The 26,225-nt window shown below is 39.2% G+C and overlaps 1 protein-coding gene across 1 annotated transcript in view; it reads right to left on the bottom strand.

Moving 5' to 3' along the window:
* FRAS1 (Fraser extracellular matrix complex subunit 1) overlaps positions 1 to 26,225 on the bottom strand; it is a 467,548-nt gene that overhangs the window by 264,230 nt on the left and 177,093 nt on the right. The window contains exons 5-6 of the mRNA XM_021669641.2: positions 6,326 to 6,485; positions 4,504 to 4,637 (exon numbers count right to left, since the gene is read on the bottom strand). Coding sequence (XP_021525316.2) covers positions 4,504 to 4,637; positions 6,326 to 6,485 — 294 coding nt within the window. The remainder of the gene's footprint in view (positions 1 to 4,503; positions 4,638 to 6,325; positions 6,486 to 26,225) is intronic.

The raw sequence follows: 26,225 nt of genomic DNA, 5'->3' as shown, positions 1-26,225 counted from the left end.
ATTAGGAGACATGCTTATTTCATAGCATCTGGTTATAAATCCACTTACCCTTGCAGCTTTCAAGCAATGACAAATAGACTGACAAATCAAGAAAACTTGATGAAGGATGAGGAAATACAAAGAAGGGAATTTGGGAGAACCCTCTGAAGAATGATCAGTAGAAAAGGAAAAATATCTTCTACCTATCCTAAGTTCATAGCTGAGGCCCCTATAACAAAAGACAGATTAACGAGAGAAAAGCCTAAAAATGTATTTATGTTTTATGTGACACAGAAACCTTCATAAGGAAATAAAGACCCAAAGAAACAGTTAAACCTGTGTTTTTTTAGAGTAGCTGTGACAAAGAATTGATGGTCATTCCATTCGGCAAAAAGTATGACCTAATAATAACATAATGGAAAAATTTGCAAGGCCTATTTGTTCAGATTTTTTTCTGTGTCCTTGTATCTTTGGCGATAAGGGTGTTCCTTTTGTATAACGTATAAGGATAGGACCTCTCACGTGAGAGTCTTAAAATCTAATTTAGGGAAAGATCTGAAAATGCTTCCTAGGTTTCATGACCTGCTTCAGGGTAGAAGGGTAGGGGGAAGGTCAAAGTGATTTTCCTGCTACTGTTGTTTATTCACATTCCTTCTGCTTAAAATCTTCACTATGCCAACATGCTATATTTGGGGATAGCATGTCCAGAATCTCATCAAAGACAAAGGAGTAACATTCTGAAGATTCAGAGAAACAGCAGACTTCTGAAACTATTTACTACAGGATCTAAAAAAAAATATTTAAAAACCATTTTGTAAGATCAGTAAGATGCAAGAATATGCAGACTTTATCAAACAGAAGCAGGAAGCAATAAAGAATAAACAGGATAAAAAGTATACAAATCAATAAAAAGAAGACTTAATTAAAGCAAAATTGTCTAATTAAAATCAATATTAGAGATCTAAGATATAAACTTAAGAAACTCTCCCCATGCAGAGGAAAGGTACAGTGAAAAATAATTAAAGAAAACATGATTGATAAAGAGAAAAAAAGAGAGAGGAGCAATCTAAGAGTAATAGATATTTCTGGAGAAGTGATAATAATTGGAACAGATATGATTAATCAAAGCTATCACTGAAGAAAACATTTCAAAAACTGGAATACAGTCTAAAAGAGCTCTATAATATTGTAGGCAAAAAATATATAAAAAGATACCTCACCTAGAAATATTTTGAAAGATGTTTGAATTATAAAGGTAAAGAAACATCCTACAAGAATGCAACAGTGTAAAATTAGTTGCTTATAATAGGACAGAAAGCAGACAAACCTCAGATTTCTCCTTCATGACACTAAATTTCAAAATTCAATGGACTGGAGTCCATAGGATCAGGATGGGGAAGAGATTATTCTCCTTCCGAATTTTAGATCTTTCCAAATTGTCTTTCATATATGAAAGCAGCAAGAAAATCATACTCAAATATGTAAAGGCTCAGAAGACTTACCAATCATCTATCTTTCTTTTTTTCTTTCTTCTTTTTCCTTCTTTTTTTTTAGACAGGTCTTGCTCTGTCACCCAAACTGGAGTGCAGTGGCACGATCACGGCTCACTGCAGCCTCAACCTCCCAGGCTCAAGAGATCCTCCTGCCTCAGCCTCTCAAGTAGCTGGGACTACAAGCATATCCCATGAGGCCCAGCTAATTTTTGTATTATTTGTAGACACAGGGTTTTGCCACATTGCCCAGGATGGTCTTGAACTCCTGGGCTCAAGCAATCCACCCCCATCAGCCTCCCAAAGTTCTGGGATCACAAGCGTGAACCACCACGCCTGGCCCATCTTTCTTGAAAAAACATACAAAGATGAAGTTCAAACTACTCAGATTAATTAATGTTAGATTTAGTAAAAGCATGGTATTAAAAATCTCTTGAGAACTCTTATCAGACTGCACAAACAATTTCAGTGAGCCTACAAAAATGTGGAAGGGTTATGGTTATGGCTTTGTTCACAAGGCATCTGGACAAAAGTTAAAAACAGGCAATTTCAATATGAATCTATATCCTTCATTAGAAGAATAATCCCTTATATGAACATAAAGAATTTCTCCTTTTGTCAGGGATTATCACCAACTTCTAAAATGTAATTATAACTATGCTAACAAACATATCTACATTTTCTTACCAAAAGACTGAAATCAATTCTTTTCTCCCCTCCACTACCAAATCTATCTTGGTCTTTTTGAATGGTAGAAATATGGGTGATTTTTTCCCCTTTCTGCTTGTCCACCCTTTCCAAACTTTCATTAATTATTACAAAATTTCTTTTGAAATTTAAAAAATAAAAATAAAAACCTTACTTTAAAAATTATGAAAATCCTTGAAGACAAGTTGTAAATTTTTGCAGAGTTCAAGCCCTGAAAATGCATTTCTACCAATACACTTGTTTTCCCTATCTAATGATATTATATATATAAAATTCTTGAAAGGGTTTGATGTTAGCAAACATCATTATTGTGATTATTTTTAGGCTGGTATAAAATAATCGCAGTCTTTGCCATTACAAAGACCGTGATTACTTTTGCACCAGCCAATATTATATATAAATGTGTAATTCATTATTCTGGGAGTAGTGGGGTACTGTTTAAAAATATAAGTCACATATAGTCTTCTGAGACTTCAATGTAGAACTGTTTAGGTTAAAAGTGTTGATACCTTGAGCATGTTACTTACACTCTGCACCTCAGTTTTATCAGCTATAGAATAGAAATAATAATAATAGCTGCTACTTTGTAGGGCTGTTGTAAGAATTTAAAAGCTCTTATAATTAACGACTGACACATAGTAAACACCCAAAATGGTGACAGTGATGGTGGTAGTGATGGTGGTGGTGGTAGGTATGGTAGAGGCGGGATGATATTTTCCAACAATAGCACTAATTTGATAGTACACCTTTGCATCATCAGAACATCCAGTATATTTGTTAACAAACTGTAACATTAGGTATGATAAACATCCAAAATTTAATAGCAATATTAAATTAAGAAAAATGGCTCTAAATTATCTGATAGTTGAATTTTTTTAATGTATGTAATGGCAAAAATATAGACTTAATGATACAAAGGTGATTAAAATCAATCTATTTCCAAGTCATCAGAATTGCTTGCATGTTAATTATCTCTAAAGTACGGTACCAAATTTCCTGTTTTTACATTATGTATATCAATGCAAACTGTAAGTGAATATTGCACAAGAAGCTAGAGTTTATGTTTCGTGATTTTTAAGATGAGAAATAGGACTTTCAATTATTCCAATATCTGGTTCCCTAATATGCAGTCTGAGGTTATGTTTTTGAAGATTTAAAGCAGAAGGTTTCCAGTGGAGTCTTCTCTCCATTCCTCCTTCACACCTCCCTTATTGTTATGGTGGCAAACTGCTTAATTATCCTTCCTACCCAAGAGGACCAAGCCCCAAAATGGGCTTAATCAAAATGCCTCAACATTAGAGTGTCCTCCAAACGTAAAAGCATTAGAGCAAGACACTGTGTAACTCTATCAACAAACTCATCTGCAATCTCAAAGCAAGGACATAGCCCTGTGATGAATTGGATGAGACATGAGCACAGTAGTTGGCATGTTGTGGATAATACAATCTAGTCTTTCAATTAGATACATTTCTCCTTTATTTGGCATTTAGCATTTCTTATCTAATTGCCTTTTGTCGCCTTTAAAAATATTGCCCAATTGTCACAATATGCTATGTTATTGATTTTGTTTTATTTGACACAAAGTACTGCTTTGTATCAACTGAATGTTGGCTTCCAGCTTTTCCTTAGATCAAAAAATGAGCTATTTTTCAACTGGAGGCAAACTCCTTTCGTGGTTATCTATCAGCTGCCATGGAACATCCATTGGAGCCTCTGGAAGAGTAAAAAACTACAATATAAAATATCATGTATGCCACATTTATTTGCAATTGATTTTCTCTTCTAAATTTGTGTGAAGAGTCTAATGTTTTGCAAATCAGATCAGCTTTAAATGAACAGCAAAATCCCACTGTCTTAAACATCCCCAGAGAAAATCCTTTGATAATTTGAATCATTATCCTATAAGAATTAAATTGTGTACATCTGGATAATCATGTTCAAATATATGCATTATGTCTTTAAAAAGCAGACTATACCTATGCATTGAAAAACAGTAACAAACCTAATCACATTATTAAGTTTTCCAGATGTTTAGCTTGACATTTTTGGAGCATCTGCCATTAGAGCTGGAGGCTTCCTTGTGTGAATCCTCAAGGCTCAGTTGCATTATGTAACAATTAGCCTAAATGGCTGGTAATTAGACCTATCTGTAGTTTCTAAGGGTAAAAGAAATGTCTCAGAGGTGGTCTTCAGAAATACAAGGAAAACAAAAAGGCCTTTTGTTCTTGTTTCTAGTGCTTCTAAGGCCTGCCTGCCATAATCTCAGAAGAGATTCCAAGTTCTTCAAAAGCCTGTGAAGGCTCCATTCTGAGGTTGTCTTCCTTACCTGGTTACAAAATAGAGGCTGGCACTGAGCTGTGAAGCACTGGGCAACCCCATTTCTACACAGACATTTGGCACACCGGCTCAGCTGCCAGTCCTCCCCATCCTGAAACACACGGCCTTCATAGGAACAGGGTTCTGGAACGTCAAAGAAACAGGGATTACTAGGGGAATGGCATTTGTCGATCCCAGGGCTGACTGCATGGGTATTCAGCCAGTGCCGCTGCACAGGGCCGACCCGTCAGAAGTCCAGTACACAGAAGGAGGTCCTGTGTTTGGTGTGCAGTGCTCTACAGTCACTATCTTGAAATCTCTGAATTTGTGTTTTATAGGTGAAGCTTTGAGGCTCAGCTCATGCACGGTCCCACCTGCTGCTGGCTTCCTGAGATGAGTTCCAGCTACCAGCTCCTCCACCCCATCCCAGTGAATGCTATCATCCCCAACCCTCTTGGGGGCTGGTGCCAGGAGGCTGCATGTGCCCTATGCACCAAGTCACAGGGTGGAGCCTGGGGTATCTGTGAAGATCTCCCCTCACCTTTCATTCCTAGGCCCAAGGGAGGAAAACATTAAATAGCAACTAAAAATCATGACAAATATGACAGGTTGAGAGAAAGAGGTCACAGAGACAAACAAAAGGACAACAACAAAAAAGCTTTTTCCTTTCTTGCTTTTTGAACAAGGGACCCTACATTTTTGCAAATTATGTTGTTGGCCCCAGTTGATCCTCCAATCTTTCCAGGAAATATGCTTCCATAGTCTTTCTCATGGAGAGTCAAGGAGAAAGCCTCTTACGACCTAACAAAGAATCCCACAAACTCTGACAACCTACTCCCCACACCACTCCCAACTCTGTTGTTCCAGGTATTTTTACTTGTAGGGTTGGTTATTTAGCCCAAAACGTCTGTCAGTCTTTTTCTGGTGGGTGACATCTGAAATGCATGAGGCAAGCATTCTACTTTCATCAATTCTTGGGCATAGTTTTTATCCCTGGAATTCTCCAGGATAAAGGATTGCCAGAAATGGAGTAAGTAGGGATCAGAAAGAAATGAGGTATCTTTTTGATGAGAAAAAGCAAGAGTAGAGTATGCCTTCCAGGTGCTATTAAATAAAAGTATTTTAGCTGTTATATGTCAAGAGAAAGCATGATACATCAATGACAATAATTCCTATCTTTTATCCTATTTATTATACAGTATATACTATCTAGTTATAAAAATGGAAGGGGACGTAGATCCTCAAAATGTAATAAGAAGAGTATGGGAACGAGCGTGGATTCCAAGGGGAGGGCCTAAAGGTCTGAACCTGGCTTGCTGAATTAAATCTGGGTGTCTTGGTTTCTAGGCAGGCATACTTTCTTCAGTGAGGATGAAATAAAGATAAATAAAAGGCATGCTTCCTGTCATGTGTGTCTTGGAAAAAGATGTTATGTCATCTCAATGACAAGCCAACAGAATTGGTGTTGGCAATACTATTCAGAGAACTGATTTATTCCTTTTTCTGTCCACTAAGGAGGTAAAAGGAACCACCTTGGCCTTATGGAATCATATCAAAGGATCTTTTCCCTATCCCTTGCCTTTCAGGAGCTGTGAATGAAGAGAGATAAATATCAGAAACTCGCAGAATCTCAAATTTGGAATGGCGCTTAAGGATTTGTTCCAATCTCACTCTCTGGGACATTGCACCCTGCCACGTGCAAGGTTTTGCACTTGGTTCCAGTAAGGAATGGGGTTAGGAAATTTTTGAGCCACACTGAGCAAGAAAGAGAAGAGTTGGGGTGTCACCATGTGACAGGCAAAGAAGGTCCCCTTCTACAAGCTCATACTCACTCCCAGGGCCCACACAAATTGGGCAGCAGCTTCCTTCAGGAATGAATGCCAGCTCCTGGTGTCCACATGACAGCGGGGGACATGGTTGGAGGGTGCATCGGACTTCCCCATGGTTGCAAGAGCACACAGTACATGGAGAAGAGACCCACTCTGTCCCATGCTGTGTGTCAAGGAGAAAAAACAAAGGTTAGTACTAAAATACAGGCTTTCATTCAGGCAAACAGAAACAAGTCTTCTCTTACACAAACTAAGGATGGAACTCAGGAAAGGTGGAAGAAAGCTATGAGCTTGCAAGATTGAGAGCAGAAATTGCAATGTTCCAAGTCAAAGACCAGTTTACATATGGACTTCTCTTTCTATTACTCCTAAGATTCTTTATTTACAAAATTCAGAAAATTTGTAAATACAAAAAGAAAAGAAAATAACCCGAGTCTCCTATCATTTAAAACATTCTATAAAGCCCAAATTCAAATACACACATATTTACTGTGTTCTTCATAATGATTATATTCTTTTCAATAGCTTTCTCTGATCCTATTTCCTTTCTTCGACTTTATTTTTCATCCTGATTAGTTCCCGTATCCCCCCACCCCCTCGCTCTGAACTGTTACAATGATTTCATGGTCCTGGGGAAACTGTGATAGCCAACAGGGAGCACAAGCAGGCAATAATGTACCTGAGTTGCGTAAACCAAGGATTTACTTGACCACATGCACGTTCTCAGATCCCAGCTCAGCCCTTCCTGCCTTGGAAACTATAGGTAAGTGACTTAATCTTTTTCAATCTCAGTTTGTCTGGTGAATCTTTTTCAATTCTCAGTTTCTTCTTAATCTTTTTCTTCTCAGATTCTTCTCTTCAGCAGGCCACCTTATTTAACCTTTGGAAGAGTCCACTGGTGAAGGGGATGTTGTCATACCATTTCTATAGGTGGCCTGCTAAAGAGCCACCCAGGTGTGCAGCATACCGGCATTCAATCCAGAATAGAACAGTGTTACCCAGAGCTGGGGAGATGTAGGCCAAAGACTACAAACTTCCGACTATTAGATGAACAAGTTCTGGGGATCTAAGGTACAGCATGAGGGGTGACAGATGAGTTAATTAATTCAATTATGGTAATTATTATACAATATATATGCATATCCAATTGTGTTATACACCTTGACTATTTGATCTTCATCCGTCAATTAAACATCTTAAAATTAAAAAGCTGCTCAATTTTCTCCCATTTCTAGTGCATGAGTTCCTGACCTTCCTCCCTTCTTCCACACTTTATGTTGATTATAAGTAGTAGGAATGGACACAGATACAAAGATCAAGTCCTCTCCCATCCATTCTTACTTCTGTTACAATTATATATAAATTTCAAATTTAGTACAGCATAGAAATGGGTAAGTCCACAAACTGTGGGCTAATAAAAGACAGGGCAATTGACCTTTATGCTTCAAAAGGCCTACACATGAAAGCAAAGAAAGAACTTATAAGAAAATTGATAGGTTTTAATGAGTTAAAATTTTTAAATCTGCCAAAAATACATTATAAAATTTATAAAATAAAAGTAAAAGGCAAAGGACAAACTAATTTTAAAAATTGCAAATTATGTTAATTAGAACTAAACTCTAATATAGAAAAGCACTTATAAGGAGTAAGAAAAAGACATTTCAAATTTTTAAAATAGCAATAAACTTATAGAATGTTAAATTTATTAATTGTAAAAAATACTAATTATAAAATAAAACTTGGATAACATTTTAAATATCTGATATGAAAAGACTAAAATTTCCAGTACCTAGTGTTGGTGAAGCTGCAGTGAAGTGAAAGAAATTCTGTCATGCACAAAGCCTTCCCTCACAATAACACCTGGAATCACTTAACCAGGAGAGGCCTATTCAGGATAATCACACTTGAAAAGAGGATGCACTATCTGTGGTATTTCCCCTGGGCTTATCATTAAACACAGAAGACTTAAATTTTAATGACTAAAGATGTCACAGCTTCAATACTCAAACTCTTTAGATGCTTTGACCTACAAATTTCACTTTTTATAAGTTATCTGAAGAAAATGATTAATGACACACAAAAGCCTTAAATACAAGAAACTCCATCTATTTCTCTTTATAGTGAAATTGGAAATATTTTAGTAAAAACTGGAAGTTACACAAATATCTAATAATAGGGAATCATGTTCTCCAAGGAACTATTTATAATATAATGTTATGTAAAAAGGCAAGACATAAAACACAGCATAATTCCAATTATGTTAAAACACAGATCTGTATGTATTATCTATCTATCTCCACTGCCAACCCCGCCACCAAAACTGAACGAACATTAACAGTGGTTTTCAGAGTATTAGTATTACTGGTGATTTTTTTCTTCTTCTATACTTTTATCTTTTCCAGATTTTCCCCAAGAAAATATATTTTTGTCATCAGAAAGCAAATTATTGTTTAAAGTATCTAATTAATTATTTATGTATCTTAAAGTCAAAAGTAAAGTCCTAAAGACGTGTGCATGTGGCCAGGTAAATCCTTGGTTTGTGCAACTGCATAGTCTTTAAATTATATATACTTGACTATATATTTAAAGTCAAATCTTAATGTCTTAATTTAAAGACTGTATAGAACAACTTGAAGTAAACTTCTTTTTATTAAAAATTAGAAAACTGCTTAAACATCTAGACATTTCACTTCATAAAACAAGAACTTTGGTTACCACCAAGAAACACCACTGTTGTTTACAAAACATTGCAGTCACACTACCTATCAAACAGACATCAGAAAAATTAATTGTAACAGCCTGCCAATCACCAAAGTTGTTCATCTGTAAAATTAGTTGGCTATATTAGCTGATCTCTTCAGTACTCGCTCTCTCTGATCATGTAAATTTATTATGTAACCCAAGAGATGTAAAATTAAGCAATAGGTTCTCCCTTCCCGATAAGCTTGAGAATTGTGGGAATTTTAAAAAAAACATTCAGGCCGGGTGCAGTGGCTCACACCTGTAATCCCAGCAATTTGGGGGACTGAAGTGGGTGGATCACTTGAGGTCAGGAGTTCGAGACCAGCCTGGCCAACATGGTGAAACCCGACTTCTACTAAAAATACAAAAATTAGTCCCAGCTACTTGAGAGGCTGAGGCGGGAGAAGCGCTTGAACCCAAGAGGTGGAGGTTACAGTGAGCCAAGATCACGCCACTGCACTCCAGCCTGGGTGGCAGAGTGAGACTCCATCACCCAAAAAAAAAAAAAAAAAAAAAAAAAAGGCTCCACTGTTTGATGTCAGAGCCATGGAAGAAAGTCCAGACTGTGATCCAAAGTGCACATCATGATGAAAAGAAATCGCTCTCACATCTCTGGAGGAGACAAGTCACCTAAGTTAACTCCACTTTTATCTCTTACACCTGTCCCTGAAACAGTAATACCTTCTTCCCCAGAGCGAGTGTTCTGAGGATTGATAATGCATGTAATACATGCAGCCTAGAGATCAAGGCATCAGCACATGCACACACACACACACACACACACACACAGGTAGTTTTCTCCATATACATTTATGAAAGCATTATTTCTTATAGACACTGTAGCAGCAAAGAGAGCTCTGTAAAATGAAGGAATAATAGATAAACAAAGCAATGCTCCCACAGGACGCAGTTTTACCTGTGCCATCTTTTTTTTTTGTAATTGCATTTTAGGTTTTGGGGTACATGTGAAGAACATGCAAGATTGTTGCATAGGTACACACGTGGCAGTGTGATTTGCTGCCTTCCTCCACTTCACCTATATCTGGAATTTCTCCCCATGCTATCTCTCTCCAATTCCCCACCTCCCGCTGTCCCTCCCCTATTTCCCCCCAACAGACTCCAGTGTGTAGTGCTCCCCTCCCTGCGTCCATGTGTTCTCATTGTTCAACAACCGCCTATGAGTGAGGACATGCGATGTTTGATTTTGTGTTCTTGTGTCAGTTTGCTGAGAATGATGGTTTCCAGATTCATCCATGTCCCTACAAAGGATGCGAACTCATCATTTTTGATGGCTGCATAATATTCCATGGTGTATATGTGCCACATTTTTCCTGTCCAATCTATCATCGATGGGCATTTGGGTTGGTTCCAGGTCTTTGCTATTGTAAACTGTGCTGCAATGAACATTCGTGTGCATGTGTCCTTATAGTAGAACAATTTATAATCCTTTGGATATATACCCAGTAATGGGATTGCTGGGTCAAATGGAATTTCTATTTCTAGGTCCTGGAGGAATCACCACACTGTCTTCCACAATGGTTGAACTAATTTACACTCCCATCAACAATGTAAAAGTGTTCCTATTTCTCCACATCCTCTCCAGCATCTGTTGTCTCCAGATTTTTTAATGATCGCCATTCTAACTGGTGTGAGATGGTATCTCAATGTAGTTTTGATTTGCATTTCTCTAATGACCAGTGATGATGAGCATTTTTTCATATGTTTGTTGGCCTTGTGTATGTCTTCTTTTGTAAAGTATCTGTTCATATCCTTTGCCCATTTTTGAATGGGCTTGTTTGTTTTTTTCTTGTAAATCTGGTGTAGTTCTTTGTAAATTCTGGATATCAGCCCTTTGTCAGATGGGTAAACTGCAAAAATTTTTCCCATTCTGTTGGTTGCCAATTCACTCTAATGACTGTTTCTTTTGCCATGCAGAAGCTGTGGAGGTTGATCAGTTCCCATTTGTCTATTTTGGCTTTTGTTGCCAATGCTTTTGGTGTTTTGGTCATAAAGTCCTTGCCTACGCCTATGTCCTGAATGGTTTTGCCTAGATTTTCTTCTATGGTTTTGCCTAGATTTTCTTCTATGGTTTTTATGGTGTTAGGTCTTATGTTTAAGTCTTTAATCCATCTGGAGTTAATTTTAGTGTAAGGTGTCAGGAAGGGGTCCAGTTTCTGCTTTCTGCACATGGCGAGCCAGTTTTCCTGACACCATTTATTAAACAGATAATCCTTTTCCCATTGCTTGTTTTTGTCAGGTTTGTCAAAGATCAGATTGTTGTAGATGTGTGGCATTGCCTCCAAGGCCTCTTTTCATTCCATTGGTCTATATCTCTGTTTTGGTACCACTACCATGCTGTTTTGATTACTGTAGCCTTATAGTATAGTTTGAAGTCAGGTAGGGTGATGCCTCCAGCTTTATTCTTTTTGCTTGGAAATGACTTGGCTACGTGGGCTCTCTTTTGGTTCCATATGAAGTTTACAATGGTTTTCTCCAGTTCTGTGAAGAGGGTCATAGGTAGCTTGATGGGGATAGCAGGGAATCTATAAATTACATGGGGCAGTATGGCCATTTTCACGATATTCACTCTTCCTAACCATGAACATGGAATGTTTCTCCATCTGTTTGTATCTTCTCTTATTTCGTTGAGCAGTGGTTTGTAGTTCTCCTTGAAGAGGTCCTTTACGTTCCTTGTTAGTTGTATTCCTGGGTATTTTATTCTCTCTATAGCAATTGGGAATGGCAGTTCATTGTTGATTTGGCTCTCTTTAAGTCTGTTATTGGTGTATAGGAATGCTTGTGATTTTTGCACATTGATTTTGTATCCTGAGACTTTGCTAAAGTTGCTTATCAGTTTCAGGAGATTTTGGGCTGAGACGATGGGGTCTTCTAGATATACAATCATGTCATCTGCAAATAGAGACAATTTGACTTCCTTCTTTCCTATTTGAATACCCTTTATTTCTTTTTCTTGCCTGATTGCTCTGTCTAGAACTTTCAGTACTATATTGAATAGGAGTGGTGAGAGAAGGCATCCTTGTCTAGTGCCAGATTTCAAAGGGAATGCTTCCAGTTTTTGCCCATTCAGTATGATATTGACTGTTGGTTTGTCGTAAATAGCTTTTATTATTTTGAGATACGTCCCGTCGATACCTAGTTTATTGAGAGTTTTTAGCATAAAGGGCTGCTGAATTTTGTTGAAGGCCTTCTCTGCATCAATTGAGATAATCATGTGGTTTTTGTCTTTGGTTCTATTAGGTGAATTACGTTTATAGACTTGTGTATATTGAACCAGAATTGCATCCCCGGGATGAATCCTACTTGATCATGGTGGATAAGCTTTTTGATGTGCTGTTGCAATTGGCTTGCCAGTATTTTATTGAAGATTTTTGCATCTATGTTCATCATGGATATTGGCCTGAAGTTTTCTTTTCTTGGTGAGTCTCTGCCGGGTTTTGGTATCAGGATGATGTTGGTCTCATAAAATGATTTGGGAGGGATTCCCTCTTTTTGGATTATTTGGAATAGTTTCAGATGGAATGGTACCAGTTCCTCTTTGTATGTCTGGTAGAATTTGGCTGTGAACCCATCTGGACCTGGGCTTTTTTTGGGTGGTAGGCTCTTAATTGCTGCCTCGACTTCAGACCTTTTTATTGGTCTATTCAGGGTTTCGACTTCTTCCTGGTTTAGGCTTGGGAGGATGCAAGTGTCCAGGAATTTATCCATTTCTTCAAGGTTTCCTAGTTTTTGTGCATAGAGTTGTTTGTAATAATCTCTGATGATGGTTTGTATTTCTGTGGAATCTGTGGTGATATCCCCTTTAACATTTTTTATTGCATCTATTTGATTATTCTCTCTTTTCTTTTTTATTAATCTGGCTAGTGGTCTATTTTGTTGATCTTTTTGAAAAACCAGCTCCTGGATTTATTGATTTTTTGAAGGGTTTTTTGTGTCTCTGTCTCCTTCAGTTCTACTCTGATCTTAGTTATTTCTTGTCTTTTGCTAGGTTTTGAGTTTTTTTGATCTTGCTTCTCTAGCTCTTTCAATTTTGATGATAGGGTGTCGATTTTAGATGTTTCCTTGCTTCTCATGTGGGCATTTATTGCTATAAATTTTCCTCTAGACACTGCTTTAAATGTGTCCCAGAGATTCTGGTACGTTGTGTCCTCGTTCTCGTTGGTTTTGAAGAACATCTTTATTCCTGCCTTCATTTCATTGTTTATCCAGTCAACATTCAAGAGCCAGTTGTTCAGTTTCCATGAAGCTGTGCGGCTCTGAGTTAGTTTCTGAATTCTGAGTTCTAATTTGATTGCACTGTGGTCTGACAGACTGTTTATGATTTCCCTTCTTTTGCATTTGCTGAGGAGTGATTTACTTCCAATTATGTGGTTCATTTTAGAGTAGGTGTGATGTGGTACTGAGAAGAATGTATATTCTGTGGATTTGGGGTGGAGAGTTCTGTAAATGTCTATTAGGTTTGCTTGGTCCAGTTCTGAGTTCAAGTCCTGAATATCCTTGTTAATTTTCTGTCTCATTGATCTGTCTAATATTGACAATGGGGTGTTAAAGTCTCCCACTATTATTGTGTGGGAGTCTAAGTCTCTGTGTAAGTCATTAAGAACTTGCCTTATGTATCTGGGTGCTCCTATATTGGGTGCATATGTATTTAGTATCATTAGCTCTTCTTGTTGCATTGATCCTTTTACCATTATGTAATGTCCTTCTTTGTCTCTTTTGATCTTTGGTGCCTTAAAGTCTATTTTATCAGAGATGAGAATTGCAACTTCTGCTTTTTTTTTGCTCTCCATTTGCTTGGTAGATCTTCCTCCATCCCTTTATTTTGAGCCTTTGTGTATCCTTGCACGTGAGATGGGTTTCCTGGATACAGCACACTGATGGGTTTTGGCTTTTTATCCAATTTGCCAGTCTGTGTCTTTTGATTGGAGCATTTAGTCCATTTACATTTAGGGTTAATATTATTATGTGTGAATTTGATACTGCCATTTTGATGCTAGCTGGCTGTTTTGCCCATTAGTTGACGCAGATTCTTCATTGTGTTGATGCTCTTTATCATTTGGTATGTTTTTGGAGTGGCTGGTACTGGTTGTTCTTTTCGGTACTGGTTGTTCTTTTCTATGTGTAGTGACTCTTTCAGGAGCTCTTGTAAAGCAGGCCTGGTGGTCATGAAATCTCTGAGTACATGCTTGATCACAAAGGATTTTATTTTTCCTTCACTTATGAAGCTTAGTTTGGCTGGATATGAAATTCTGGGTTGAAAGTTCTTTTCTTTAAGGATGTTGAATATTGGCCCCCACTCTCTTCTGGCTTGTGGGTTTTCTGCTGAGAGATCTGCTGTGAGTCTGATGGGCTTCCCTTTGTGGGTAACCCAACCTTTCTCTCTGGCTGCCCTTAGCATTTTCTCCTTCATTTCAACCCTGGTGAATCTGACGATTATGTGCCTTGGGGTTGCTCTTCTTGAAGACTATTGTTGTGGTGTTCTCTGTATTTCCTGGACTTGAATATTGGCCTGCCTCACTAGGTTGGGGAAGTTTTCCTGGATAATATCCTGAAGAGTATTTTCCAGCTTGGATTCATTCTCTTTGTCACATTCAGGGACACCTATCGAATGTAGATTAGGTCTTTTCACATAGTCCCATATTTCTTGTTGACTTTGCTCATTCCTTTTTACCCTGTTTTCTCTAATCTTCCCTTCTTGTTTTATTTCATTGAGTTGATCTTTGACCTCTGATATCCTTTCTTCTGCTTGGTCAGTTCGGCTGTTGAAACTTGTGCATTCTTCATGAAGTTCTTGTGTTGTGTTTTTCAGCTCCATCAATTCACTTATATTCCTCTCTAAGTTGTCCATTCTCGTTAGCATTTTGTCAAATCTTTTTTCAAGGTTCTTAGTTTCTTTGCATTGGGTTAGAACATGTTCTTTTAGCTCACAGAAGTTTCCTATTACCCACCTTCTGAAGCCTGATTCTGTCATTTCATCGCACTCATTCTCCATCCAGCCTTGTTCCCTTGCTGGTGAGGAGTTGTGATCCCTTGTAGGAGGAGAGATGTTCTGGTTTTGGGTGTTTTCATCCTTTTTCTGCTGGTTTCTTCCCATCTTTGTGGATTTATCCACCTGTTGTCTTTGTAGTTGCTGACTTTCAGATTGGGTCACTGAGTGGATATCCAGTTTGTTGATGATGAAGTTATTTCTGTTTCTTAGTTTTCCTTCTAACAGTCTGGCCCCTCTGCTGTAGGACTGCTGAGGTCCACTCCACGCCCTGCTTGCCTGGGGATCACCTGCAGCAGCTGCAGAACAGTAAGGGTTGCTACCAGTTTCTTCTTCTGCTATCTTTGTCCCAGAAGGATGCCTGCCAAATGTCAGTCTGATCTCTCCTTTATGAGGTGACTTTTTGGATATAGAGGGGTCAGAGAGCTACTTGAGGAGACAGTCTGTCCTTTATAGGAGCTCAAGTGCTGAGCTGTGAGCTCTGTTTTTCATTCAGAGCTGCTGAGCAGGTACATTTAAGTCTGCTGCAGCAGAACTCATAAACCCCTTTTTTTTTTCCCAGGTGCTCTGTCCCAGGGACTTAGAGCTTTAGTTATGCGTTTCTGTTGTGCTGCTGCCTTTTTTTCAGGGTTGTCTGCCCAGCAAGGAGGTAGCCTAGTCACTGTCTGCCTGCAGAGGCTTTGCTGAGCTGCTGTGGGCTCTGCCTAGCTGCCGTGTGAACTTCCCTGCAGTCCTGTTTATATGGGTGTAGTCAGAACTGCCTCGGCAATGGTGGCCCACCTCTGTAATGGCGGACTCTCTCTGCAATGGCAGGTTGCCTTGGCAACAGCGGGTTGCCTCGGCAATGGCGGGCTGCCTCAGCAATGGCGGGCTGCCTCGGCAATGGCGGACTACCTCCGTAGTGGTGGAGTACCTCGGTAATGGCAGACACCCCTCCCCCACAGAGCTGGACCGTCCCAGGTTCAGCTGTGCTTGCTGTGAAACTCTCAACCCAGAGCATTTCCAATTGCTGGGTTTTTTTTGTGGGGGTGAGACCAGTCAAGCCTGATCACCTGGCTCCCTGCCTCAGAGCCTTTTTTTTTAGTTGAACGGTCATCTCTCTCCCAAGTGTTCCAGTCGCCTGTTGAAAAAGTGCAGGGATCTGTGTGATTTCCCATGTGCCAACCCACTGCACCAGCTGAAACAGCAGTGCTGAGATTCGTGGCACTTTTTTGCCTGGGAATCTCCTGGCCTGGCTCCCTGTTTCAGTCCTCTTTTTAATCAGATGAATGGGCGACTCTGCCTTCCCGGAGCTCCAATCACCAGCTTAAAAGGGCACCCAGACCAGCATATTTTGTATGGAGAACCGCCGCACTGGGGCGCCAGCCAAACAGCCATGCCAGCCAAAACAGCTGTGCTGGTGACCCGTGGGGCTTCTCTGCCTGGGAATCTCCTGGTCTGTGGGCAATAAAAATCCGTCTGGAAATGCAGCATCCACTCACCCTTCACACTTTCACTGGGAGCTGCAATCCTGATCTGCTCCTAATCGGCCATCTTGGATCTCTAACTGTGCCATCTTCACCTCATTAATACCTTTTTGAAAACATGACATTTTGACACCAGGCAGAAGCAACCGCTGCAGACAACATCTTAAATAAAAAATTCTCCTGTGTAGTCAACTAACAAGTGGCTTGGCTGTTGACATAAGTCCAAAAGAAAGATAAGGTCATAAAGCATTTGCCTGGCTTACTGACAGGACAAAAATATAATTTTCCTTCATATAATTTGTTCCTGTTATGGAGTTAAAGATCCAGAATACTAAATATCTGGGAATGTTTAGTGCATATTATAATTACATCCTCAACTTTCAGGAGAACAAGGCTGAAGAATTCAATACTTATTTCTTGCCTTACATATATAAATTAGTTCTCCTTTTAGCCTCACAGAAAAAGTGAGCAGGCCTGTCCCTCCCCACTCCTCTATTCAATCGAATTGGGCACAAGTGCATTACCACCTGCCATTTCATTTTTCAGTAAAGCTTCAAGCCCCATCTATTCAGATTTGACATTATCTGGTGCTAAGATTAGATTAGTAAAGAGGAAGAGAAGGGGGATTCATGGTCCTTTCCCTTCCCTTTCACAAGGTAATTGGTGGGGAAAGCACAGAAAAAAAATATTCAAACAACTCTAAAATACATTTGAGGCTTGCCTCCCTGGCTGGTTGGCATGGTGAGGCACAGATCCAAAAGTTAATTTCAAAGTATAGCTTTCCGAAGGTCATAGATGAAATGATCCCCTAAATCCTGGCTGTAATAAACCCATGCAATACTCTCAAATAACCTGGAATCAGCCAAAAGGTTCAAGTGTTTTCCTCACTCCAGGAAAGATCCTGAGACTTGTCTTGACTTGATGAAATGCCAGTTGTATAAGATGCTGCCTCCTCTGCAAGCAAAGGAGGTCCTCTCCCGTGGCTCTGCTGTTTTATTAAGGGGTAGTCTTCTCATGCAGCCCTTAACTCAGCCAGTCCTTCACTTTCCTTTGTTTGAACCATGTTCCTCAGAAACAGTATTACTTCAACAGCTTCCCTCCTGTCACACCCAGTCTATCCTAAATCATCTTCTCAATCTCTCTTAGGGGAAAGCTTCCAATTTCAGATCACCATTCCAAAGTTTGTAAAACACCAGGCTATTTTATAGCTATTGGGAGACTCCATTACCTGCCCTAAGGGAGGCAAGCCAGAGGCCAAAGAAAAAGGATCACTGCTATTCAGCGGAAGGGAAAAGTACTCTCAAAACTGCTCCCCAAACAAGCAAGAAAGGAAATGCTACAAGAGTCAAAAATGAACAAACAAACAAAACTAGTGATGCAAGTGATGAGGTGAGACCCAGACCAGACAAGCATTTAACCCACTCAAGAAAATTAATACACTATGAAGTGTTTGGTAAGAACATAGGGGAAGTGAAGAAAGAAAGGGAAGAAGGACAGAAAAACAAGAAATAGAATTATTTTAACTTTATTAAGACAAAAAGTAGAAGATTTTGTCTTGCCTTAAAAAAATCCATCCTCTAGCTCTATTTGAAGAAGCAACCCACTAGAGATTTTTTTTCCTCAAAATACGATACTTTTGAAATTCAGCCTTTTACTGTTACATTAACTACCAGAAATATAACATTTTCAGAGGGAGTAAATTTTGAAAGTCACATTTGGAAAAGCAACACATGGATATATGTTCTTACCCAGTTTACAGCTTTCTGCGGGGTGTATTGTTGCAGAGCAATGAACCACAAGGGAGGTAGGGAAAAGCAAGACCAGAGGGAGAAATTTCTGAACTGCCCCAGCAAAAGTGGGAGGCTAAGAGGATTTCTAACTAACCCACGGCAGATCTGTGGTCCTAGAGCTACCCAGCCACACTGGTTACTGACCAACATGCCCTTAACATGAGGTCATGGAGAAGTTGGAGAAAAGATTTACTATTTGTTTTTAGTCTTTTATTCACTCATGTTTATTGAGCACCTGCTCTGGGAAAAGTTCAGTGCCAAGTGCCAGGTAGGTAAGAAGCAGGGAAGATCATTGTAAATATTTAGAAAATATTGTCAATATTCTCAGGCATCTTAAATTAAGAAAAGAAGGCTGTATATGTGCACACACGTGACATGAGAGCACATATGATGTCCTTAGAGTGGTCCATGCAAAGATTTACTGAATTCTGATTTCCATGTCCCTAATACCACCTCTTATTTGATATGTCTGGCTTTTTTCCACCCTCTAGATCCTGGCCTTATTTTGGCTCCTAATAACTCCTTCACTTGAAAGATTCAAGTTGGTATTTTTCACCTTGAACCATGCATTTTTCCTAATCATTCTGAACTGGCATTATTTTCATCACCACTCTGCCCTGCAGCACTTTTCAGTTCATAGGGATCTTTTTCTGTGACATTTAAAGACAACATCACCCTATGTAACACAGACTGAATCAAGCAGCACACATGGTGATATGTGGTATGAAGACATTCTCAGTGTCGATCCTGCTTGGGTGTCTTTCAGTAACACATTATGTGGAAGTGAAAGAGTGGCTTCTTGGTATAATTCAGAAACAGTGGCTCAAGTAAGATAATCCTGCCCCACAGGGAAATGAGCATGATACTTTCTGAGTTTTAAGTCCCTACACTGAACAGCAGCCTAAAGCAGATAAATTAAATCCTACGGACCTATGCTCTCTTCTGAATGGAGAGACATTAACTTGGGGAAAGTTTTGTATCAGGTGGAAGATGAGGATTAAAGCAAACTCTCTTTCCATCTTAGTCAACCTTACTGATACCTCAGGTAACATTTATGAATTAACAAAGATGAACTGCCTATTTTCATAATTTCTATTATAGACTTTGCAGTTGGTAGTTTTTAATCATATTAATACATCTAAATTAATCCTGAAGGATCTGAATTGAGAAAATATAATTTAAAAAACTTGAGAATACATTTCTAGTCCTGTAGTTCTAAACAAGGGGAAGGTGAACATTTTGCCCCCAAGGGAAATTTGGCCATGTCTACAAACATTTCTGGTTGTCATAACTGAGGAATGCTACTAGCATCTAGTGGGAAGAGACCAGGGATATTGCTAAATGTTCTATAATGCATAGAACAGCCCCCACAACAAAGCTTAAAGTGCCAGGATTGCTAAGTTGAGAATTTCTACTATGGTAAAAAAGAGTCTTGAATTAGGAGTCAGAAGACCAGTGATCAAGACCAGGTTATATACCATTTATTAGTAATATGACATTGGGAAAGCACCTAAGTTTTTGCAATCAAATTTTTTCATATTTAGAAGATGGACGAATAGGAACAGCTCTGCAGTGCAGTTACCAGCAAGAACAATGCAGAGGGTGAGTGATCACCACATTCCCAAACAAGTTATTACTGCCCACAGACCAGGAGATTCCCAGGCTAAGAAGTGCCACGAGTTTCCAGCATGGCTATTTCAGCTGGCGTAGCAGGTTTCCGCACAAAAACTCACACAAATCTGAGAGGCCATTTCAGCTGGTGCCTAGAATGCCTGGGAGAGAGAGCTGCCCATTCAACTGAAAAAAAGGGGGCTGAAACAGGGAACCAGGTGATCTCGCTCAGCGGGTCCCACTCCCACAAAGACCAGCAATCTGAAACACTCTGAATTGAGAGTTTAGCAGCAAGTGCAGCTGGACCTGATACAGTCCAGTTCTGAGGGGGGGAAGAAAGTCCACCACTACCGAGGCAGTCTGCCATTACCAAGGCAATCCGCCATTACTGAAGCAGTCTGCCATTACAGAGGCAGTCCGCCATTACTGAAGCAGACAGCCATTGCCGAGGCAGTTCTAACTTTACCTCCATAAACAAAACTGCAAGGAAGTTCACACAGCAGCTGGGCAGAGCCCACGGCAGCTCAGCAACACCAATGCTGCAAGACTGTGACTAGGCTACCTCCTTGCTGGGCAGGGCGTCTCTGAAAAAAGGCAGCAGCATGTCAGGAACTTATAGATAAAGCCTCACCTTCCCAGGACGCAGCACCTGGGAATAAAAGTAGATATGAGTTTTGCTGGAGCAGACTTAAAGGTACCTGCCCAGCAGCTCTGAACAGAACAATGGAGCTCACAGCTCAGCACTTGAGCTCTTATAAGGGACAGATTGTCTCCTCAAGCGGCTCCTGACTCCCGTATATCCAAAGAGACAATTCATAAAGGAGAGCTCAGGCTGATATCTGGTGGGTATCCTTCTGGAAAGAAGATAACAGAAGAAGAACCCTTACTGTTCTACAGCTGCTGCAAGTGATCCCCAGGCAAGCAGGGTCTGGGTTAGACCTCCAGCAGTCCTACAGCAGGGGGGCCTGACTGTTAGAAGGAAACCTAAAAAACAGAAAGAAACAATTTCATCATCAACAAAAAGGTTGTCCACTCAGAGACCCCATCTGAAAGTCACCAGCTACAAAGACCACAGATAGATAAATCCACAAAGATGGGAAGAAACCAGCACAAAAAGGATGAAAACACCCAAAACCAGAATGCCTCACCTCCTCCAAGGGATCAAAACTCCTCACCAGCAAAGGCACAAAGCTAATTGGAGAATGAGTCCAATGAATTCACAGAAACAGGCTTCAGAAAGTGGGTAATAACAAACTTCTCTGAGTTAAAAGAACATGTTCTAACACAATACAAAGAAACTAAGAACCTTAAAACAAGGTTTGATGAAATGCTAACGAAAATAAACAGCTTAGACAAGAATGTAAATGACTTGATGGAGCTGAAAAACACAACATGAGAACTTCACAAAGCATACACAAGTTTCAATAGCTGAATCGACCACCCAGAAGAAAGGATATCAGAGACTGAAGATCAACTCAATGAAATAAAATGAGAAGGCAAGGTTAGAGAAAAAAGAGTGAAAAGAAATGAACAAAGCCTCCAAGAAATATGGGATTATGTGAAAAGACCTAATCTGTGTTTGATAGGTGTCCCTGAATGTGATGGAGAGAATGAATCCAAGCTGGAAAACACTCTCCAGGATATTATCCAGCAGAACTTCCCCAACCTAGCAAGGCAGGCCAATATTCAAGTCCAGGAAATCAGAGAACACCACAAAGATATTCCTCAAGAAGAGCAACCCCAAGGCACATAATCAACAAATTCACCCAGGTTAAAATGAAGGAAAAAATGCTAAGGGCAGTCAGAGAGAAAGGTTGGGTTACCCACAAAGGGATGTCCATCAGACTCACAGTGGATCTTTCAGCAGAAACCCCACAAGCCAGAAGAGAGTGGGGACCAATATTCAACATCCTTAAAGAAAAGAACTTTCAACCTAAAATTTCATATCCAGCCAAACTAAGCTTCATAAGCGAAAGAGAAATAAAATCCTTTATGAACAAGCAATTGCTCAGAGATTTCATCACCACCAGGTTTGCTTTACAAGAGCTCCTGAGAGAAGCACTAAACATACAAAGGAACAACCAATACCAGCCACTCCAAAAATGTAACAAATGGTAAAGACCATCAATACAATGAAGAAACTGCATCAACTAATGGGCAAAACAACCAGCTAGCATTAAAATGGCAGAATCAAATTCACACGTAACAATATCAACCTTAAATGTAAATGGGCTAAATGCCCCAATGAAAAGACACAGACTGGCAAAATGGATAAAAAGTCAAAACCCATCAGTTTTTGACTTTTTATCCAGGAAACACATCTCACAAGCAAGGATACACATAGGCTCAAAATAAAGGGATGGAGGAAGATTTACCAAGTAAATGGAGAGCAAAAAAAAAGCAGAAGTTGCAAACCTGGTCTCTGATAAAATAGACTTTAAACCAGCAAAGATCAAAAGAGACAAAGAAGGACATTATATAATGGTAAAACGATCAATGCAACAAGAAGAGCTAACGATCCTAAATTTATATGCATCCAATACAGGGGCACTCAGATACGTAAAGCAAGTTCTTAACGACCTACAAAGAGACTTAGACTCCCACACAATAATAGTGGGAGAATTTAACACTCCACTGTCAATATTAGACAGATTAATGAGACAGAAAATTAACAAGGATATCTAAGACTTGAACTCAGATCTGGACTAAGCAAACCTAACAGACATTTACAGAACTCTCCACCCCAAATCCACAGAATATACATTCTTCTCGGCACCACATCACACCTACTCTAAAATTGGCCATATAATTGGAAGTAAATCACTCCTCAGCAAATGTAAAAGAACAGAAATAATAACAAATGGTCTCTCAGACCACAATTCAATCAAATTAGAACTCAGAATTCAGAAATTAACTCAGAACCACACAACTTCATGGAAACTGAACAACTGGCTCTTGAATGTTGATAAATAAGGAAATAAAGGCAAAAACAAAGATGTTCTCCAAAACCAATGAGAATGAAGACACAATGTACCAGAACGTCTGGGACACATTTAAAGCAGTGTCTAGAGGAAAATTTATAGCAATAAATGCCCACATGAGAAGCAAGGAAAGATCTAAAATTGATACCCTATTGACAAAATTGACCGAGCTAGAGGAGACCAAAAAAACTCAAAAGCTAGCAGAAGATAAGAAATAAGTAAGATCAGAGCAGAACTGAAGGAGATAGAGACACAAAAAACCCTTCAAAAACTCAATGAATCCAGGAGCTGGTTCTACGAAAAGATCAACAAAATAGACCAGATTAATAAAATAGACTCAGATTAATAAAAAAGAAAATTCGTGGACACTTGCATCCTCCCAAGCCTAAACCAGGAAGAAGTCAAAACCCTTAATAGACCAATAACAAGGGCTGAAGTTGAGGCACCAATTAATAGCCTACCAACCAAAAAAAGCCCAGATCCAGATGAGTTCACAGCCGAATTCTACCAGACATACAAAGAGGAGCTGATACCACTCCTTCTGAAACTATTCCAAACAATCCAAAAAGAGGGAATCCTTCCCAAATCATTTTATGAGAATATCATCCTGATACCAAAACCTGGCAGAGACTCAACAAGAAAAGAAAACTTCAGGCCAATATCCATGATAAACATAGATGCAAAAATCTTCAATAAAATACTGGCAAACTGATTGCAACAGCACATCAAAAAGCTCATCCATCATGATCAAGTAGACTTCATCCCAGGGATGCAAGGCTGGTTCAACATAAGCAAGTCTATAAATGTAATTCACCACATATACAGAACCAAAGGCAAAAGCCACATGACTATCTCAATAGATGCAGAGAAGGCCTTTGACAAAATTCAACAGCGCTTTATGCTAAAAACTCTCAATAAACTAGGTATCGATGGAACGTATCTCAAAATAATAAAAGGTAAGACAAACCCCCAGCCAATATCATACTGAATGGGCAAAAACTGGAAGCATTCCCTTTGAAATCTGGCACTAGACAATGATGCCCTCTCTCACCACTCCTATTCAATATAGTATTGGAAGTTCTAGCCAGAGTGATCAGGCAAGAAAAAGAAATAAAGAGTATTCAATTAGGAAAGGAGGAAGTCAAATTGTTTCTATTTGCAAAAGACCCCATCGTCTCAGCCAAAATCTCCTGAAACTGATAAGAAACTTCAGCAAAGTCTCAGGATACAAAATCAATGTGCAAAAATCACAAGCATTCCTATACACCAATAACAGACTTAAAGAGAGCCAAATCAACAATGAACTGCCATTCACAATTGCTACAAAGAGAATAAAATACCTAGGAATACAACTAACAAGGAACGTAAAGGACCTCTTCAAGGAGAACTACAAACCACTGCTCAAGGAAATAAGTGAGGACAAAAATTGTTGAAAAAACATTCCATGCTCATGGTTAGGAAGAATCAATATTGTGAAAATGGCCATATTGCCCAGTAATTTATAGATTCAATGCTACCCCATCAAGCTACCAGTGACTTTCTTCACAGAACTGGAAAAAAACACCTTAAACTTCATATGGAACCAAAAGAGAGCCCACATAGCCAAGTCAATTCTAAGCAAAAGGAACAAAGCTGGAGGCATCACCCTACCTGACTTCAAACTATACTACAAGGCTACAGTAATCAAAACATCATGGCACTGGTACCAAAGCAGAGATATAGACCAAACAGAACAGGGCCTCGGGGGCAACACCACACATCTACAAACATCTGATCTTTGACAAACCTGACAAAAACAAGCAATGGGGAAAAAATTCCCTGTTTAATAAATGGTGTTGGGAAAACTGGCTAGCCATGTGCAGAAAGCAGAAACTGGACCATTTCCTGACACATTACACTAAAATTAACTCCAGATGGATTAAAGACTTAAACATAAGACCTAACACCATAAAAACCCTGGAAGAAAACCTAGGCAAAACCATTCAGGACATAGACATAGGAAAGGACTTCATGACTAAAACAACAAAAGCATTGCAACAAAAGCCAAAATAGACAAATGGAATCTAGCTTCTGCACAGCAAAAGAAACAGTCATTAGAGTGAACCAGCAACCAACAGAATGGGAAAAAATTTTTGCAATATACCTATCTGACAAAAGGCTGATATCCAGAATTTACAAAGAACTAAAACAGATTTACAAGAAAAAAAAAACCCATTCAAAAGTGGGTAAAGGATATGAACAGACACTTTTCAAAAGAAGACATTACTGAGGCCAAAAGACATATGAGAAAATGCTCATCATCACTGGTCATCAGAGAAATGTAAATCAAAACTACATTGAGATATCATCTCACACCAGTTAGAATGGTGATCACTAAAAAATCTGGAGACAACAGATGCTGGAGAGGATGTGGAGAAATAGGAACACTTTTACACTGTTGGTGGGAGTGTAAATTAGTTCAACCATTGTGGAAGACAGTGTGGTGATTCCTTAAGGACTTAAAAATAGAAATTCCATTTGACCCAGCAACCCCATTACTGGGTATATATCCAAAGGATTATAAATTATTTTATTATAAAGACACATGCACACGTATATTCATTGCAGCACTGTTTACAAGAGCAAAGACTTGGAACCAACCCAAATGCCCATCGATGATAGACTGGATAGGGAAAATGTGGCACATATACACCGTGGAATACTATGCAGCCATAAAAAACGATGAATTTGTGTCCTTTGTAGGGACATGGATGAACCTGGAAACCATCATTCTCAGCAAACTGACACAAGAACAGAAAATCAAATACCGCATGTTCTCACTCATAGACAGGTGTTGAACAATGAGAACACATGGACACAGGGAGGGGAGCATCACACACTGAGGTCTATTGGGGGAGAATAGGGGAGGGATAACAGGGGTAGGGAGGTTGGGGAGGGATAACATGCAGAGAAATGCCAGATATAGGTGACAGGGGGATCGAGGCAGCAAACCACATTGCCATGTATCTACCTATGCAACAGTCCTGCATGTTCTGCCATGTACCCCAGATCCTAAAGTGCAATAAAATATATGTATTTAAAAAATTTTTTTTTTTAGTATTTACCATGGGAGTAATAACATCTGCTATTCTCACCAGCTAAGGGTTATTTGTAACTCTCAAAGTAAAAATGTATGTAGTACACAAAAGTAAGAAAGTAGTTTAATTATTCAGTATCACAACTTCTTCAACATCAACATTCTCAGACACAAATTCAATCTACAAATATTTACATAGTGCCTACACAATGTTTTACTCCTATACTGCAGGA

Source organism: Aotus nancymaae, unplaced genomic scaffold, assembly GCF_030222135.1.
Source record: "Aotus nancymaae isolate 86718 unplaced genomic scaffold, 86718_ANA_hifiasm-v0.15.2.pri h1tg000006l, whole genome shotgun sequence".
NCBI classification, from domain to species: Eukaryota; Metazoa; Chordata; class Mammalia; order Primates; family Aotidae; genus Aotus; species Aotus nancymaae.
The sequence above is the reverse complement of the archived record's forward strand: the minus strand, read 5'-3'. Positions and strand labels throughout refer to the sequence as shown.